The sequence below is a fragment of the Tachypleus tridentatus genome, chromosome 10, assembly GCF_004210375.1.
Source record: "Tachypleus tridentatus isolate NWPU-2018 chromosome 10, ASM421037v1, whole genome shotgun sequence".
NCBI classification, from domain to species: domain Eukaryota; kingdom Metazoa; phylum Arthropoda; class Merostomata; order Xiphosura; family Limulidae; genus Tachypleus; species Tachypleus tridentatus.
The window spans coordinates 96,790,818-96,809,917 of NC_134834.1; the positions used below are offsets into that span (position 1 = coordinate 96,790,818).

Genomic DNA, 19,100 nt, shown 5'->3' on the forward strand with positions numbered 1-19,100 from the left:
GACTACTGACTCACTTCTCATTCATTATCTTGTTGTATTTTATTTCAAATAAGAATTTACATAAAAGGCTTAGAATTCAGAACGATAGAGATAAAAGGAATGGTGACAATATTCTGTAGCTGGAATTGTAGCTAATTCAATTGGTACTGTTCCTTTACATGAAGCACTAGAGAACATCATTTTCATACCTGGCAGAATAAACCCACCGATCGATAATATCGAAATATTTGTTGTAAGTTATTGTTTTAAAACAATGAATGGTACATTGGCTCATAAAGCATACTTGTTGGATGGAAAATTCTTTTTCATAGTTTCCGTATAAAGTTTAGTGTATAATCCACGTGTCTATGCACTAAACTTTATACCGAAGTTATGGAACAGAACACAAAGATTAACACGTTACAGGAAGTGTAAAACATTACGGAAAACATTTGATCATGAAGCACTTGTGCACAACATTTGTTCTACATACAGAATATGTCCAATAGCGTATTTAGAAAGCAATAGTGTGTTTGATACAAAACTATATTACAAAGGTTTCTGTAACATTTCAATAATGTTTCATCTCACATATTTTCTTCGATTTCTTGGTAACTTTTTAATTACTTTTAATCACTGTTAATATTAAACACTACAAACGTTAGAATAAACAATCTTTATATAATTCAACTTAAAATTAAACACACATCGTTAAATGTATAGTTTTCACTCCCTATGTTTGTAACTCTTCAAGTGAAATAATGATACTTGCAAACCTAACATGGAAGTTTATACAAGTACAGAAGCAAGGTAAACACTTACAACAATTGCAGTTTATAAAAATATTATTAAACTACTTGTCGTTTGCATATGACAAACTACAGATTTGTGGTGTAAGCACTTTTAGCTAAAGACATTAAATAGTAATGACATGTCATCGTATCAGTAGAGTTCACTGTGTCGGTATTTGGGTATTCATGTTGTAAAATACCCAGGAGGATCAGGTACATTTGACCTCTTCCTCCCTCCCGAACGATTATAGCGTCTGTCTTTAGGGTTTTTTTTTTGTTGTTTTTTTTAAGCTTTGGGCCAGAGTAAAAGTATAACATCATACTCAGGCCCATTTCAGGGCTCAGTCCATGCATGGACGAACAAGAAGTTTTTTTTCTTCATTTAATTTTTTTTATATATATTTTTTGTATTTTTTTCCTTTTTCTCTATTGAGAGAATGCTACTACTACTTGTAGTACACACCCAAAAATGAAAGTAAGAATAATTTTTATTATTCAATACTTGAATAATAATTCAAAAAGAGAAAAAATAATAATAATGATTAAAAAAGAAAATAATAATTATAATAATAAAAAGAAACAAAGACTAAGTGTCTAGTGCATAGTGGCCAGCTTGTGTTACATTTCTTAAATATATGTTTAAAGGGAAGAGGTATTTAGGACCATTTACATCATGTACGTGATATCTGTCGAGATCACACATTAAGTCATTTTCTATGCCAATTCTTATTGAAATATTTTAGAGAATTATGCAAGAGTCTTTCAGCTATTGTATCTATGTTTGCATACTTGTGCATGAATGTGGTTGAGGTGCTACGTGGTACTTTATATGCTGAAGTTAGTACTGAATTTTGTATACGTTGAAGTTTCTGTACATGTGTGGGTGCTATGTTAATCCAGGCAGGTGATGCATATTCTATTGTTGGTCTAATGTACGTTTTGTAGATTTTAAGTATATTGTCTGGTGATGTTCCTTGAATTTTACCTGAAAGACTTCTTGCATAGTTTGCTCTTTTCCAGATTCGTATCAGTACATTTTTAATATGTGGTAGCCACGTTAATTTTGAATCATAGGTTAGACCTAGAAATTTAGCAGAAGTAGCAGTCAGTAAAAGTGATCCATTCATATATAGTTTTGGTGGATCTTTTTTCAGCTTATTCAGTCTGCTGAATAATATGACTTGGGTTTTTGGAATATTGATTTTGATTCTGTATTTCTGGCAGTATTGTTCGATGTTATTCAGGACTGGTTGTAGGTTCGTTGCTGCTATTGACGGAGTGGGGGCACTTTTCCAGACTGCTACATCGTCAGCGAACTGTGATGCATAACCTAAATTTAGGTCCGACAGAGGCATATTACTCACGTACATGATAAATAATATAGGGCTAACAACCCCTCCCTGCGGGACTCCTGCTTCGAGTGAAAAGGACCCTGAGTGGGCCCCATTTACATTTACTTTACACATTCTGTTATCCAGGAAGTTGGACAGCCAGCGAATAGTTTCCTGGGGTAATGCCATTTCAAGTAATCTATGTGTAAACCATTATGCCAAACTGTGTCAAATCTTTCTCAATGTCGAGAGCAAGCTACAGTGCATTCTTTTTTTTTGAAGCTGTCGGTAATTGATTCTGTAAGTCGAATCAGGTGGTCTGTAGTTTGGCGGTTTTAGAAAACCGTTTTGAATTTCTGGTAATTTTGAATTTTCGTCTAAGTAAACTGACAGACGATTACTAATTATCCTCTCTAATACTTTGCCAATACAACTGGTTAAGCTAATCGGGCGGTAGTTGTTTGGTTTATTCGCTGGCTTTCCTTCTTTCTGGAACATTAATATTATTGCTTCCTTCCAAGAAACGGGGATATATCCAGCTGATAGTGAGAGATTAAATAACGCTGTTAGGTGTTCATATAATCTCTGAGTGCCTTGTTTTAGGAGGATAGCTGGAATACCATCTTCTCCAGGGGCTTTGTTTTTTGTGTTGTTAATAGCAGTTACGACTTCTGTTACAGTGATATGTTTTATCAGTTGATGAGTGCTCCAGTCTTTTGTTTTTTCTTGGAGTGTAATAGTGTTGACTGGAAATTTAGGTATAAAATGCTTCTGTTTTGATCAATAAAGTTTGTGACTGTATTATAAAAGTATCTGTTCATGTCTGGTTCATGATGTGTCTTAAACGTGTTTTCTAGGTGTTTTTAAATATCTCGGCTTTTTCTGTGTTATTGTATGCTGTTTCTCCATCCAGTTCCAGTGGTGGATATACTGTGTTTGTTGTTCCTGTATTTGTAAATCTTTTCAAGTGTGTCCAGAATTGTTTAGGATCAGTTTTGTGATTTAGATCGGAACAGAAGGTGTCCCAGTTTTCTTGTTTCTGTTGTCTGATTAAGTTTCGTATTTTATTCCTTATTGTGTTTATCTGAGTTTTAAGTGTGGGGTTGCGATTTTGAATGTACTGTCTGCGGAGTATACGTCTGTAGATTTCGTTGTATAAAGTTTGGTTTGAATTTCGCGCCAAGCTACACAAAGACTACTTGTACCAGTCGTCCCTATTTTAATAATGTAAGACTAGAGGTAAGACAGCTAGTCTTCACTACCGACCGCCAACTCTCTGGGCTACTTTTTTACCAACGAATAGTGGGATTGACCGTCACTATATATAATACCCCCACGGTTGAAAGGGCGAACATGCTTGGTACGAGTCGAGTGCCTTAACCATCTGGCCATGCCGGACCATGTCTAATTCACAAAAAACAAACAAGTTCTTTAACAACACACTACCATTGTATGTATCATCAGGTCTTGTGTAAAGATAGTTACCAACTCATTTAAATATATATGTAATTTTCAAATGTCTTTATTTTCACTTTTTATCAATTGAAAGCTATGGCGGTTTTATTCAATAAAATATTCTGTATAAGAATAATTTACATACTTTTAAGTCATACAAAACAATGACTGGATTTTATTTCTTTAAATAAGGTATTGATGAAAAACACAACATATTTTTATATAGAATCTCATACAGATGATCTCTTTTCTCTACCACAACTAAAAACCATACTTAATAAATTACTACAAATTCAATAGTGTTATTCTTTTATAAGAGTTTTATTTCGAATAAAGGTACATGAGAGTTAAACATATAACAAAAAGAAGAAAACCACAACAGGTTATTATATCATAGGTAATGAATATTCATGATGTTCTAAAAACACGTTTGTCCAAGAAGATTTAATACAAATGAAATAGAAACCCTATAACTCATAACCCTATATCCCAAGCGAATCGGAAAGGGAGACTCCCAGTTTGTCACTGAAGAAGAAAGTCCACCTTTTGACAGCGCTCTAGTAATAGGGTTTCTATTTCATTTTTATCAGAGGTAATGTACAGATAGGTGGTGGTTTTCATCAGCTGTGAATATCAGTAACATGAAAATATGTAAATATTAACGTAAATTTTCTTAGAACAGAATTAGTAACATTTCATTCAATATATTAGTCAAATCACTGAATACCAAAAGTTTTAGAAAATATCGAAATACTAATCAGTGTTATAAAATGACGACATAACATTGTTGCCTTTCGTTTCGTGAATCCTTGCCAGATAATTATTAAAATGCAAAACTAGTCAGTTTTACAAGTGGATTAAGTAAATCATATATCTTTTTAATTTCTGTTCTATCTAAAACATGTTCACTGACGATGACCGAAAAAGGTCGAAACGTTGTTCGCTTTTCTACATAGTGTTTTCTCCACCCATACCAGCCGTTTTTTACATATATAATGTTAAGTAATGTTTGATATCATGGTTTTAATATTCTGAACTAATTGGAAATGCCACATTTTCTTTTAGTGAGTTTAATTTCATATCAACAATTTTTCCTTAACCAAAAACAAAACGAACTTGTTTGTTTGGGAATTACGCACAAAGCTACTCGAGGGCTATCTGTGCTAGCCGTCCCTAATTTAGCAGTGTAAGACTAGAGGGAAGGCAGCTAGTCATCACCACCCACCGCAAACTCTTGGGCTGCTCTTTTACCAACGAATAGTGGGATTGACTGTCACATTATACACCCCCACGGCTGGGAGGGAAAGCATGTTTAGCGCGACGCGGGCGCGAACCCGCGACCCTCGGATTACGAGTCGCACGCCTTACGCTCTTGGCCATGCCAGGCCTCAAAACGAACTGCTACCGTAATTTCTCTTTTAACGAATGACGTCAACAAGAAGATTATTTCAAGGAAAATTACGTAACTAGTATAACTATTGTCACGTGAACACAAAGAAAACATCTCTTGAGCCACCCTGTGGGAAAATTATTAAAATCCTTGGAATGATTGAAATAAATTAATTATAGTTACCCTTCTCAGCAACATAACGACTGAACTAACTAATTAAGTTGGAATATTTATCTCTACATTAACAGAAACTACAGATAAAATAATTATTTTTTTTAAGAAAGGAAAAGGTATTCTAAATGTTTCGTGTAAAACACATTCTGAAACACGTTTATGTGATAATTTGGATAATTAAGTACATGTTACAAATAAAACAACAACCAAAACGTTTCAAGAATAGTTCTCTGACTTCCCAGCGGTGAGAAGGCCAATCTGTAAATTCTATAGGCAGCGGTTTATGTGTTGTGTTACCGCTAATGTTCCACACTTTCATGTCGAAGATGCGCGAAAACAGGTATTGTCAAATTCCACTGTTCGATTAGACAAGAGCAGACCAAGAGTTAATAGTAATGGGTTACCTCTTGTTTGTTAGTTGAAATTTTGGGACGGTTACTGTCAATAGTAACTTTGTGGGGATATATATATTTCGAGAAAAAACGTAACATCATTAAATTAAGAAATAAAAAAGGTTTTAAAACTAGACATGTTTAAAGAACAACTAAACTTGGAGTGTTTCTACAGAAACATATGAACTAGAAAATGGTGAAGGTAACTGTGATTAGAAACATATTATTTTAATCAGAAAAATTATCAGGAGAGTTTACAGAATGGAGTAACAATAAAATAATGTAAAGAGAACACAGTTTACGTGAACCAAGAAGCACAAATTCTAAATAAGAGTAGCAGTGAACGACTAGGATTATTCACATTTCTATATGTTATCAGTTAAATAAATTTAAAAACACAAGATGGGCGTGAAGACAATTCAAACTCTCAACCAATGATGATTCGTTATCTGGTTACCTGATTCCAGGTGGCTCATGGCAAAATGGAAACCGGCTTATTTCGGGGTTTCATATAGCGAGTATAAAAGGAACGAATTTGATCCAGATGAATTAGTGATACCACCTAGCGTAAAACGAGAGATATTAGGTAAGTAAATAGCTGGCTGGCCACCTGGTGTCAGAAATTTTCGTCTGAAACAAAAAACCCTCTTTGTTAGAGGATTTATAATATTTACAGATATTATGTTTGTTGTGATATTATACCTGTGGAGTTAACAGATTATTTACAATTTATATATGCGTATGTGTTTCTGTCTTTTTATCTAATAATTAGCTGTTAGAATTTGAAGCTTCTGTGAATATAATTATGTTGTGTATTTGGTTTGTTTTCACCAGAAAGAACTACAATAATATATACCTAACATTCCTCTGAATGTGTTTACTTAATCCGAATCGTCGTCACTTTTCTTTACAGGTTGATTTACAGTACATTACTTTAGTAACGATGAAGTGCGTTTTACTCGTAGGTAAGATTAATTATTGTATTTTTAATATCTCATATTTAATAAAATAAGGAAACAAGCAAATTATCTTGAAAAACATACAAAAGCCAAAACAGTGAAAAATATACATCACAATATAGATAACAATATGTAACAATATATAGCTATCTTTTTCAAATATTACAACAATTTTCATAGATCAAGTACTGTTCTGTGACTTACAAAATATCTCTACGTTAAAAGTGGAAAGTGTTCTTCATTCGATCTTATTTTATTACAACTACTTATTATACATTCTCGTTTGCAGCTTCCATGCTAATGGCAGTGATCTTTTCCTTACCACGGGTGAGTCAGCGAAACTTCTTCAGACACTCTCAAAAATTGAACTTAATCGGTCGATCGACTTAACTTTGTTGACTGAGAGCAATAACTCAAATTCAATATATATATATATATATATATGTGTATATGTATATTAGATGCCAAGACCGTTTCCTGTTTGAAAAAAGTGTACAAAATAACCGGTTTTAATTATTTTATTTTTATTTTTCCTGGTTATACTTTACATAATCCATGCTGTACTCACGGATATCGAAGCCCAGTTTTGAACGTCTTCAGACCTACTCCTGAGCTTCTGGTGGCAAATTTTTATTTTTAAATTTGGCAGGTTTTTAGTTGTTTGAAGAAAGTGGTCACAGATATGTACACCTTCCAGCTTTACCCCACGGGGTTCTTCAGGAACATAAGTTCACCTTCTTGCCGCTCGCGTGCCCCATAATGAAATAGCACTAAGTTTACGGTTCTATTCCCTCTACAGTAGATAACCCGATGTGGCTTTGTTATAAAATACAAAATCAGGAGTTTTATTCCCTTCTGTGGACACAGTAGATAACCCGATGTGACTTTGTTATAAGTGCGTTTCTCGTCATCACATTCACACATACAATCCGCTCGCTGAATGGGTTATTAACACCAGTGAAGATGTCGATAGAAATGAAAAGATGGTTTTTTCTGATAACTGTTTCTGGAGACTTCGAGAAATGAAGAATAAAGTTCCGTTGTAGATTTTAGGTCTTCTACGGTGTTTTTCCTCAAGAGGTAGCAAACGGTATTTCATAAAACTAATATGTAAGTGTTTTAGTCACTTGCACGTGCCCTCCACATGGACAGCGGTAAGTTTTCGGATTGCCAACAGTGAAATCAGCGGTTAGATGCTATCAGTACACACAGCAGGTAGGCTGCTATGGCTTTACTATAATACTATAAAAACTCATACATATATACGCTTATTACCAGATGATGCATTTATGTGTATTGATGTTAACCCGATTTAAACAATGTCAGTTATTCCACATAATTAATGGAGTAAATGGGTGATTGCTTTCTAAATCAAAGTCAAGAACAAACAAACTAAGAAATAGGCTCGCATGAGAATCTTATACGTCGATAACGTGTAGTGCATGATGAAATCATTATTTTATTACGTATATTTGCTTATTAGTATTGTACGATGTGACCAGTTAAACGCATTAGTAAATGTTAAGTTTATCGTCACCTTGTCAGTCGACGAGTGCAGTTTTTAGGAAACAAAGTTCTAAAAAAGCTTCAAACACATTCAGGTTTCTATTACTTTTATTTAAGAAATATGTTTATTTAAAGTTAACACATCAAACGTAATTTGGTGCCAGATACGTGCCCTAGCTTGCAATTTAGATACTATAGAAAGTTTAAATTTTGTTTCGGTTTTCATATGAAGATTTGAAAAATTGATTTGTTTGTGTTTTTCATCCTGTTTATAGATATACCTTTGCCTTATTGGAAAGTAGCCCATATTTATTTAATACGAAACTACATATAGATAAAGAGTACTGTAATTCTATTCCAGAAATGAATGAGAACATACGATTTTCACTAAACAAATTCACGTAAAGTTTTTAAACGACTGCATTAATAGTGTTGTTAACACTGGAAACTGAAGACCTTTTTTCTCCATCTGGCAGGCAAAACGAGCTGCTTTTGAACTGCCAGACGGCGCGCAGCTCATTGTGGGCAGTATAAAAACAGGTTTCTACTGTGATGGGCTTGGACATGGCTATTATGCTGATACGACTAACAATTGCCAGATATTCCACGTATGTGTTCCCCAGGTGTTGGATAATGGAGAGCAAATTGTTAATCAGTACAGCTTTCTCTGTGGTAACCAGACCGTTTTTAACCAACTGACTCTCACTTGTGCCTTCCAAGAAGAAGCTATACCTTGTGCAAACGCTCCTGACTTTTACTTCGTCAATGACAACATAGGAATTGAGGACGCACTTTTCTTGACTGATGATGATGTACAGAGAGCAAATCAACTCATTGGTGGATATGGTTCTCGTGTACAGAAAAATAAAACTTGGAAAACATATAAGATAATGATCAATTGACCAGTCTATGAATATTGTTTTCAGTATGCAACAAACAATTTCCTTTTTCATGTATAGCTTACAGAGTGGTTTAATGCAGGCATAGGTGATTCTGTGTTTTCTTTCTTAATTCAGTATTATTTCTACAGGAATAAAGCTAATAACCTTGAGAACCAATTTATAATTTTTAACAACAATATTTTTTTAGCATCGTATAGTCTGTTCAATAAACGATATTCCATACAAATGGTTACAGTCTCTTATTATGCTCAACCATTTCAAATTTGTTTGTAAGCATTATCACTAATTTGTTTGTGAATTTTCCAGTGTTACTCCTCTAAAATAACCACGATGTTATTGGATAAAATAATGGTTATAACACAACTTTTGATAAGGTTAATTGACCTTATTAGCCGTCCCTAATTTAGCAGTGTAAGACTAGAGGGACCACCCACCTCCAACTCTTTCGCTACTCTTTGACCAACGAATAATGGGATTGAACGTCACGTTATAACTCTCCCACGGCTGAAAAGGGGAACATATTTGGTGCGATGGGAATGCGAACCCACGAACCCAGATTACGATTCGCCCGCCTCTACCCATCTAGCCATGCAGGGCCTCAAAGAAATAGTAAATCCATGAACGAAATCTGTGTTGGATATTTCTATTACTTGTATCCATGTTTCATTATTGACTTTTAAAACTGCTGCTTAGATTAAACGAGTTTAGCACTCACGTGTTATATTTGTAATATACTGTAGAAATTACTTATTTATTAGTACAAATTAATTGATTGATTCCTTCAAATTAAAACATGTTCTTTCGTAATTTTTATGCAAAGTCTGTAATTATAGGGTTTATTGATCGTTTTACTTTTGTTTCTGGTCTTTCATCCAGCTTTCTTCAAATCACAGTTCTCAACTTTCTGGTCATGTGATTTGCTAGACCATCTGTTTAACAGCTTTTGTGATAGAGAAATATGTACAGCTGTTATTTTACACTTTCGTTCAAACTTTTTCAGTTCCGGATGAAAGAAGACCTTTCTTTTCGTGAATGTTACTGACTTTTATTATTGTTTGAGATCTACATTGATATTAACAGCAATTTTTAACAACTACCGATAGATAGATTTTTCTTTAGACTTCGTGAGCCTGAGGGATCGTGGTAAAATTAGGCAAGGACGCAGAATCGTCGTTTTTTAGCATTAATAAGAAGCATGAAACTGATGTTTTTTGATAAAATTACACTTAATTAAGGTTCAAAGTTAGTGCTCCCTGACATCAAAAGTGATTGCAAATGTTTATCACATTAAGCTGATCTTTTCACAAAATAGATAGTATCAAAAACTGAAATAAATTCACAAGCAAAGGTTTTTAAATGAACATGTTGATCACTGGAAGACATTTATAGAACTCTATCAGTTTTCCCTCTTTGTATTTGTCTTTCAACATGTCATTGGATTGCACATCAATTAATTCTACACTTCAGGTGGCAGTTTATCAATAGCACAATCAAATGGGTTTTGGAAAATCCTTATTTCTGTTGCGCTTGCATCAAGATCAGGAAAACGCTCCTTCAACTGCAGTTCCAAATCAGAGAGGATATCTTTCGCAAACCTACGTGGGAATAGAGAACACTTTTCTTGTTTGAACTTTTCACAATATGAAAAGTGTCTGAAACAACTCCTCATCAACTGGAGTTCAAATAGATATAGTTTTTGCGGAAATGCTTTAAAATCGGTCTACAGATGAACATGGTTTCGTCTTGTTATCTAAGATTGAATTCATTCAGGTACGTGGTGAAGTCAAGAGAAAAAGTTAATTTTCAAAACCATTCAACCGTGAGTAACGGTTGAGAGCATTGATTTTCATTTTAAAAAATTTCAATCTCAGTTCTAAGCTCAAAAAGTCGAGAAATAACCTTTCCACAACAAAGCCATTGAGCTGAAGTGTGGTACCACAAGTCTTGATATGTTGCTTCTATTTCCGTCAAGAATTCATGGAATTGACCATAACAGAGTTCATGAGAACAAATGAAGTTAATTGTTGAACTACATGCTGCACGGCACGTGACAGATACAGATATTTTCCACACACCGCCTGCTGATGAATAATGCAACGATGAATCATAAGCTTGGAACAACCATCTCTTCTTAAAACTTTGTAAATTTATCCAACTAAACCTTTTCCTGCACTACTTATATTTTTACCACCATCCGTTGTAACACATTCCAGCTGTTTTCATTCCAGGTTGTACTGAAAATGTCCTCAGTGATTGTTCTGTCTTATAATACCTGTAAAGTGTAGGACACATCTGTTGACTCGTTAATCGCGATAGAAAACCACTCGAGCTCTTTGACCTTATCTTTCAACTGAGACACAATATTGTTTCCAATGCCTTCGATTCTACGTGCAACTGTATTCGTCGAAAGGCTAATATTCTTAAGTAATTCTGCTTTTTCTGGATAATTTCTTCGGCTACTTCAATCATACATAATTCAATTCGCTCACCATCTGTAAATGGTTTTTCTCTTGGTTAACATGTGTGCCACTTGGAAACTTGCTCTTGTTGCAACTTCATTCTCGGGTTTCTTCCTGTTAAATACAAACTGTTGTAACAACAAGATACATTTAAAGTCTTCGAATTTATGAGAATGTAGCATTCCCGTGAACTGAGAATAGTTTGATGACTGCTTACTTTTATAATGTATACGAATGTTGTATTCTTTTAGCACTGGAATAATCTCGTTGCATATTAAGCACAACGCTTTGTTACGTCATTCAATAACAAAGTCATACCTTCTCTGCTGTTCCTAAAAAACACGACATTCAAAGTAAACTTTTCTCTTCTTTCCTTGTCCTGACATAATAACTAGGTATAACTATTAATTCGAACATAAAGTAAACAGCAGCATTCATGAACACAATCGGACGTGCAGGGGGTAGGCGTGGGAACATGCTACTTCAGGGCACTGGGATCGATAAGTGAGATTACATAATACTAAGTAATATGACGTTTTCTAGCAAGTAGAAAAGTGGTTTTCACCTCGATTGACTTTGGCTCATTTACGTTGTATTTTTTACTTTTATATCATTAAAAATGAAAATAATAATAATATCATTATATCGTTTCATTACTTTAATGAACTGTTGGCGGGCTGTATCAAAACTACACTGGCTTTTCCTCAATTACGTTTTATTTGTTGTTCTTATGCATTAAAACATTATATTACTATTTTAATAAACTGTTGGTTGGCCGAAGTCTCGGGCTGTAGTTTGGAGACCCTACTCTAAAACATAAAATGATTCTTTAAACAATTTAACGAATTTAATTATAAAAGAAAAAATATCCAATTTAAATGATTGAAACGTTGTAAAGACAATCGCTTTTCACTTGTTGATGCATAAGTAAATCTAAGTGCTTGTGTTTTGAATGTTAAAGAGATATAAATGTACAGATAGTTTGTATAATAGGTTATTATTATTCTTATTTGATACGTATTGCCAAACGACATTGAATTAAACTAATTACAAACTTAATAATATTTTCATACCGCAAGGGCGCAAGATAATTAAAATTGAAAGAATACTCCTGGCAAAATGATTTTCCTCGGGCTCGAAATGCACATATGTAACTTCCTAAAATAATAATAAATAAAGTGTGTCCATTGTTAAATTACTTACAACTTTGTTGGATGGTTGATTTGCATTCACAGGGATTGTTATATTGGCTTGTAACTTGAGTAAATCCATATCAGTTTACAGTGGCACCAATAAAACTTCCACATCAAACACAAACAAGATAGACCAGCTGGAGCAGAGCTTGATAAAAACTAAACCAAAATGATACGTTTAACAAAATCCTTTACGATTAAAAGTATCTAGAAAAACGAAGGTTTGTAGTCACATTTTTTCTCTCTCCTCTGTTTTAGTTCTGTCCTGAAGTCGACAATGAGCTTTAAATTTAAGAACAATTAACTTTTAACTTCCAACTTGATCAAGGAGCACGCTAGCTTTACTTTGTTTCTAAAGTCACATACACGCATAATTTACAGTTTACTTGAACCGTATATACACAGAGAATTGAAGTTTTAATTTTCTGAACGTTTGTGTTGATGTTCAATAAACAGTATTTTGAATACTGATAAACGAAACATCAGTGTTCGTATTTCATTTGATTTTTATAAAAATCTAGAATGTAGCTACAAAATGTCGCCATTGAGGACACCAAGTGAAATGTGTAGTCCTATAGTGCGCTAGAGTTCTCTTGAACATTCTTTCAAATTTATATTAATGGCGCTTCAGTAGCATACTGGCGTTCTTCGCACTTACAGTATTAGAAGCCAGTATACGGTACCAATGATGGGTAGAGCACAAATTGTCCCTAATTTATTAGAGTAATACTAGAGGGAAGGCAGCTAGTCATCACCACCCACCGCCAACTCTTGGGCTACTCTTTTACCAACGAATAGGGGTTTACCGTTACATTATAACGCCCCCACAGCTGAAACGGCGAGTATGTTTGGTGCGACGAGGATGCGAACCCGCGACCCTCAGAGTAGGAGTCGCAAGCTTTAACACGCTTGGCCATGCCGGGCCAGCACCAGAATCATGTAGTTTATCAACAATGTTTAACCCTATTAACGACATTTCGATTCAACATTTTGTAAAACTGTGACATCATATAAGTGTGGCAACGTTATTTCTGCGTTTGTTTTTAATTTTACCCAAAGCCACTCGAAGTCCAACTGCTTTAACTATCCCTCATTTAGCTGTAATAAACTATACGTAAGACAGAAAGTGATCACATTTCACCACCAGTTCTTCGGCTATTCATTACTAAATGACTGATGTGTTTAATCATTACATTATAACGTACTCATGGCAGAAAGGGCGAGTATGTTCGATGAAGAAGATTGGAATCCGGTAACCGCAAATTGCGAGTCGATTACTCTAACCATCAAATAACATAAAAAATAACACTTACTAGGAGAAACTCTCTGTGTTCCTTCAACCAAAGTCGCTGATATCTTGTATGACTGGGTTCTGTTCATACAACGGAATACGTTGTTTATTACTTTGAATGTATTTGGCTTGATGCTCATACATGTGGAAATGAAAATAAACTTCATAGTTTATCTATAAATTACTGTGAATAAATTACATTTAGATCAACCCTTCCTCTGTAAAATGTTATAGAAACTGATAGGATCGCTTTGCGAAACAGTTTGTATCAGTGTAATGCACCTGGCGGCCTGCGACGTCTTTTTTTTTCAGTCCACACAAATGTTTGACCACGCATAAAAAAATAATTGATGTAAACCGAATTTCAGAAATAACAAAAAGAAATAAAATTATTAATGTCCTAAAACCTATCAGTTCCTGAAATTTTTGTTATGAAGGCTATTCACAAGTTCATACTCGAAGGTAAATTCCTTTGTGAGAATCAAAATTGAGATCATTCATGAAATCAATTCATGGCGTATTAATAGAACAGTTATTGATAAAAATCAATTGGTTAACAATTTCTAATATGTATTAAAGCCAGTGCGTTTCGATAACATTACGTTCCAACAATGGTTTTGTGTTTTGTTGTTTGGCAAATGTATATACTGACATTATTGTTAATCTATCTACAGAAAGTACAAAATTAAATGCATAGACAAGACATCTGTAAAATATTTGTTGATTTCGTAATTATGAGTCTCCTTTGATTAAACAGGTTTGTTTTGCATTAAATGTTACTGATATTAACAGAAAATAGCTACATTCATAATCGATTAAAGTTTAAATTGAATCCATATTTTGTTTCATTAATAAAATTATGCCCTTGGTTTTAGGCCAGGTAATAAACACAACATTCTTACTTTGGGCATATTTTACAAACGTTCACTACAGTTATAAGGTTTTACGATGACTTACACCTACATCACTAAATACATAATGAGCAGACAGTAACTGAACTATTTCTCAGGATAAATATGTTTGGGCTTTTATGACTCCTCCCATTTATTAAAGTGATAAAGTGTGACGTGACACACATCCGCTTTTGCAAAGGTTAGATATATATATTTATATGAAATGATTTCACAGTTACAAATTAGAACACAATTTAAGACTAAAAAGATAGTTTGGATTTTTTATCCCCTCTGCCTCAATGCTGATTGGTTGAGTTAAACGAGCGATCTCGAGAACGTTACGCGTATACTCATAGGTTCAGTCAGTTTAGAGTTTGTAAAAAGTACAGAGATGTTATTTCAAATTTATAAATTTATTATAGTTTTTTTTGTGTTGTATCTGTTTCTCTCACACGCACACAGAATCTGTAGCACTATTAAATTTTATAAAAAATATCTTATTTCAGTGTCCACTTTTCTATTGTTCGATCCAAATCTTCAGAATAAATATTACTTTAGCTCATGGCTTTCAAGGGGTTGGACCACGATGCTTTAGTTCACTCAAGACTGTTTCAACATAAAGTGTAGCATTGTAATACTAATAACTTGCATTTAATTGTGATTTTAATATACTACTTCTGAAAGCTGATGCTGAAACACCTGTTAAACATGATTCAACTTGAAGGGTCATGTGTGAAAGTTTGTTTGCTTGTTATAAAGCAGAAGGCTACAAAATAGACTAAGAGTGCTCGGAACATCTAGGTTTTCCAGCATCTACACTTACCCATGAACTACATAGGGTATCTATGATAGATAATGAGGTGAAACATCAGTGAAATTGAACAAAAAATTAAGAAATATAGATCTCTACCTAAAATACACTGATTATTTTCTAAATATGCTATTGGAAATATCGAATGTAAATAACAAATGTTTTAATCACGTGTTTCAAAAGAAAATGTTTTCCATAATAAGCCTATGTATTTATGTATTCATTTTTTCTACCACGATACAAAATTTTCGGTTGATATTCAGACTAGGTTTTGCATTCTCTTCTAGAACTTTCGTATCAAGTTTCATATATTAAACTCGTGTCTACCTAAGGTAAAAGTACTTTAATTCTCTGTCTTTAATTCAGATTGAACTTTTCAACAAACACGTTTCACTAGTCAGTGTACCAGTTGTTCCTTCATCGTATCAACAGATAAGAGATATTTCCATTTCATACTTCGGTGTTTATTCTGCGAAATGTAGAATACAGGTGCTCGTGTGTTTCATGTATAGAGATACTACTGTTCAAATTGAATACAATTCCAACGAGAAAGAATTTTGCATAAATTCCTATATCACTATATTTATTGATATAGATTTTCATTTCTAAAAAAATAAAAATTAAACTAAACAGAAAGATTCAGAAGGCTATTCACAATAAAACAATTTATAAATATTTATAACATAATAATTGTTAATTGTATGGAAGTTGTACTTCCAGTATTAATCTTATGACATATTCCACTTGCATCATCTAAATAATGAGGTTTATGTGTTGTGTTACCGCCAATGCTCCACACTTTCAATGCAAAAATGCGCGAAAACAGGTATTGTCAAATTCCACTGTTCGATTAGACAAGAGCAGACCAAGAGTTAAAAGGAATGGGTTACCTCTTGTTTGCCAATTCAAGCTCTCAACGAAAGATGATTCGTTATCTAGTGACCTGATTCAAGTGGCTCATGGCAACAAGGAAACCGGTTGATCTAGTGGTTTCTTCTCGAAAGTATAAAGAAAACGAACTTTATCCAGCTGAATTAGTGGATACCTCAAAATAAAAAAAAGTAGAGAAATTAGGTAGGCAAATATCTGGCTAGCCACCTGGCGTCAGAGATTTTCATTTGAAGCAACGAACTTCCTCAGTTACAGGATTCATAATATGTACGGATATTATGTTCGATATTATACCTGTGGAATTAACAGATTCTTTAAAATTTATATAAACGTATGTGTTTGTGTCTTAATATCTAATAATTAGCTGTTAGAATTTCAAGCTTCTGTGAATATAATTATACTATGTATTTGGTTTGTTTTCACCAGAAAGATTGTTGTTGTTTTGAATTAAGCACAAAGCTACACGATGGGCTATCCGTGCTCTGCCCACCACGGGTATCGAAACCAGGATTTTAGCGTTATAAGTCCTCAGACATACCGCTGAGACACTGGGGAACTCACGAGAAAGAACTACAATAATATATACCTAACATTTCTCTGAATGTGTTTACGTAAACCGAATCGTCGTCACTTTTCTTTACAGGTTGATTTACAGTACTTTAGTTTAGTAACGATGAAGTGCGTTTTACTCGTAAGTAAGATTAATTATTGTATTTTTTAATATCTTATATTTAATAAAATATGTGTGTAAAACATTTTGTTTAAATAATCAAAGTATTCTGCAGTACATGAAAAACACTATATCACAATATTGATAACAATATGTAACAATATATAGCTATATTTTCCAAATATTACAACAATTTTCATAGATCAAGTACTGTTCTGTGACTTACAAAATATCTCAACGTTAAAAGTGGAAAGTGTTCTTCATTCGATCTTATTTTATTACAACTACTTATTATACATTCTCGTTTGCAGCTTCCATGCTAATGGCAGTGATCTTTTCCTTACCACGGGTGAGTCAGCGAAACTTCTTCAGACACCGTCAAAAATTCAACTTAATCGGTCGATCGACTTAACTTTGTTGACTGAGAGAAATAACTCATATCCAGTATATATATGTATATTAGATGCCAAGACCGTTTACTTTTTGAAGACAAGTAAACAAAATAACCGTTTTTAATTATTTTATTTTTTATTTTTCCTGGTTATAATTTACATGATCTACTCTGTACCCACGGATATCGAAGCCCAGTTTTGAACGTCATAATTCTTCAGACCTACACCTGAGCTACTGGGGGCCATTTTTTTTAAAATTTGACAGGTTTTTAGTTGTTTCAAGAAAGAGGTCACAGATACGTATACCTTCCAGCTCTACCCACGGGGTTGTTCAGGAACAGTAGTTCACCTTCTTGCTGCTCGCGTGTCCCCTACTGGAGCATTGCTAAGTCTGCGGATTTACAACTCTAAAATCAGGAATTCTATTCCCCTCGACGGACACAGTAGATAGCCCGATGTGGCTTTGTTATACGAAAACACACACACATACAGTGTACTCGCGGAATGGGTTATTAACACCAGTGAAGATGTCGATAGAAATAAAGAAGATTGTTTTTTTCTGATTACTGTTTCTGGAGGCTTCGAGAAATGACGAATAAGATTCGATTGTAAATTTACAGGTCTTCTACCGTGATCTTCCGTAACAGGGAGCAAACTGCATTTCATGTAGAAGTGTTCTAGTCACTTCGACGTGTCCTCTGGCGGGACAGCGTTAACTTTACGGATTTACAACGTTGAAATCAGGGGCTAGATTCCTTCAGTTGACATAGCAGGTAAGGTGCTATGGCTTTGAAAAAATATACATATATGCAATGTCAGTTCCACATAATAAATGGGATAAATGGGAGATTGTCTTTTAAGTCAAAGAAATAGGCTCACATGAGAACCTTGTAGGTCCATCACGTATAGGGCATTATGAAAACATTATTTTATAACGCGAATTTATTGTTACTTTAGAAATGTTAATATTGTACGGTGTTACCAGTAAAATACACTATTAACTGTTAAGTTTACCATCTTGTCAATCTCCGAGTGCAGTTTTAACAAACAAAGTTCTGAAAGAGTTTCAAACACATTTAGGTTTCTGTTACTTTCATTTAAGAAATATGTTTATTTAAAGTTAACACATAAAACGTAATTCGATGCAAGTTACGTGCCTTAGCTTGCAATTTAGATACTATAGAAAGTTTAAATTTTGTTTCAGTTTTCATATGACGATTTGAAAAATTGATTTGTTTGTGTTTTTCAACCTGTTTATAGATATACCTTTGCCTTATTGGAAAGTAGCCCATATTTATTTAATACGAAACTAAGTATAGATAAAGAGTACTGTAATTCTATTCCAGAAATGAATAAGAACATACGATTTTCACTAAACAAATTCACGTAAAAGTTTTTATACGAATGCATTACTATTGTTGCTTACACTGGAAACTGAAGTTCACGTTTTCTATATCTTACAGGCAAAACGAGTTGCTTACGAACTGCCAGACGGCGCGCATCTCGTTGTGGGCGATGTAAAACCAGGTTTGTACAGTGATGGGTTAGAAATGGCTGTTATGTTGATTTGACTAGCAAATGCCAGATCTTCCACGTATGTGTTCAACAGGTGTTGGATACT

At 34.0% G+C, this 19,100-nt stretch overlaps 1 protein-coding gene across 1 annotated transcript; it reads left to right on the forward strand.

The window, feature by feature from the left end:
* Positions 1-6,404: 6,404 nt before the first annotated feature.
* Positions 6,405-8,879, forward strand: LOC143228413 (uncharacterized). The gene is made up of 3 exons (XM_076459678.1): positions 6,405-6,477; positions 6,761-6,798; positions 8,454-8,879. The coding sequence occupies exons 1-3, from the start codon at positions 6,456-6,458 to the stop codon at positions 8,877-8,879; spliced, it is 486 nt and encodes a 161-aa protein (XP_076315793.1). The 5' UTR covers positions 6,405-6,455.
* Positions 8,880-19,100: the final 10,221 nt, after the last annotated feature.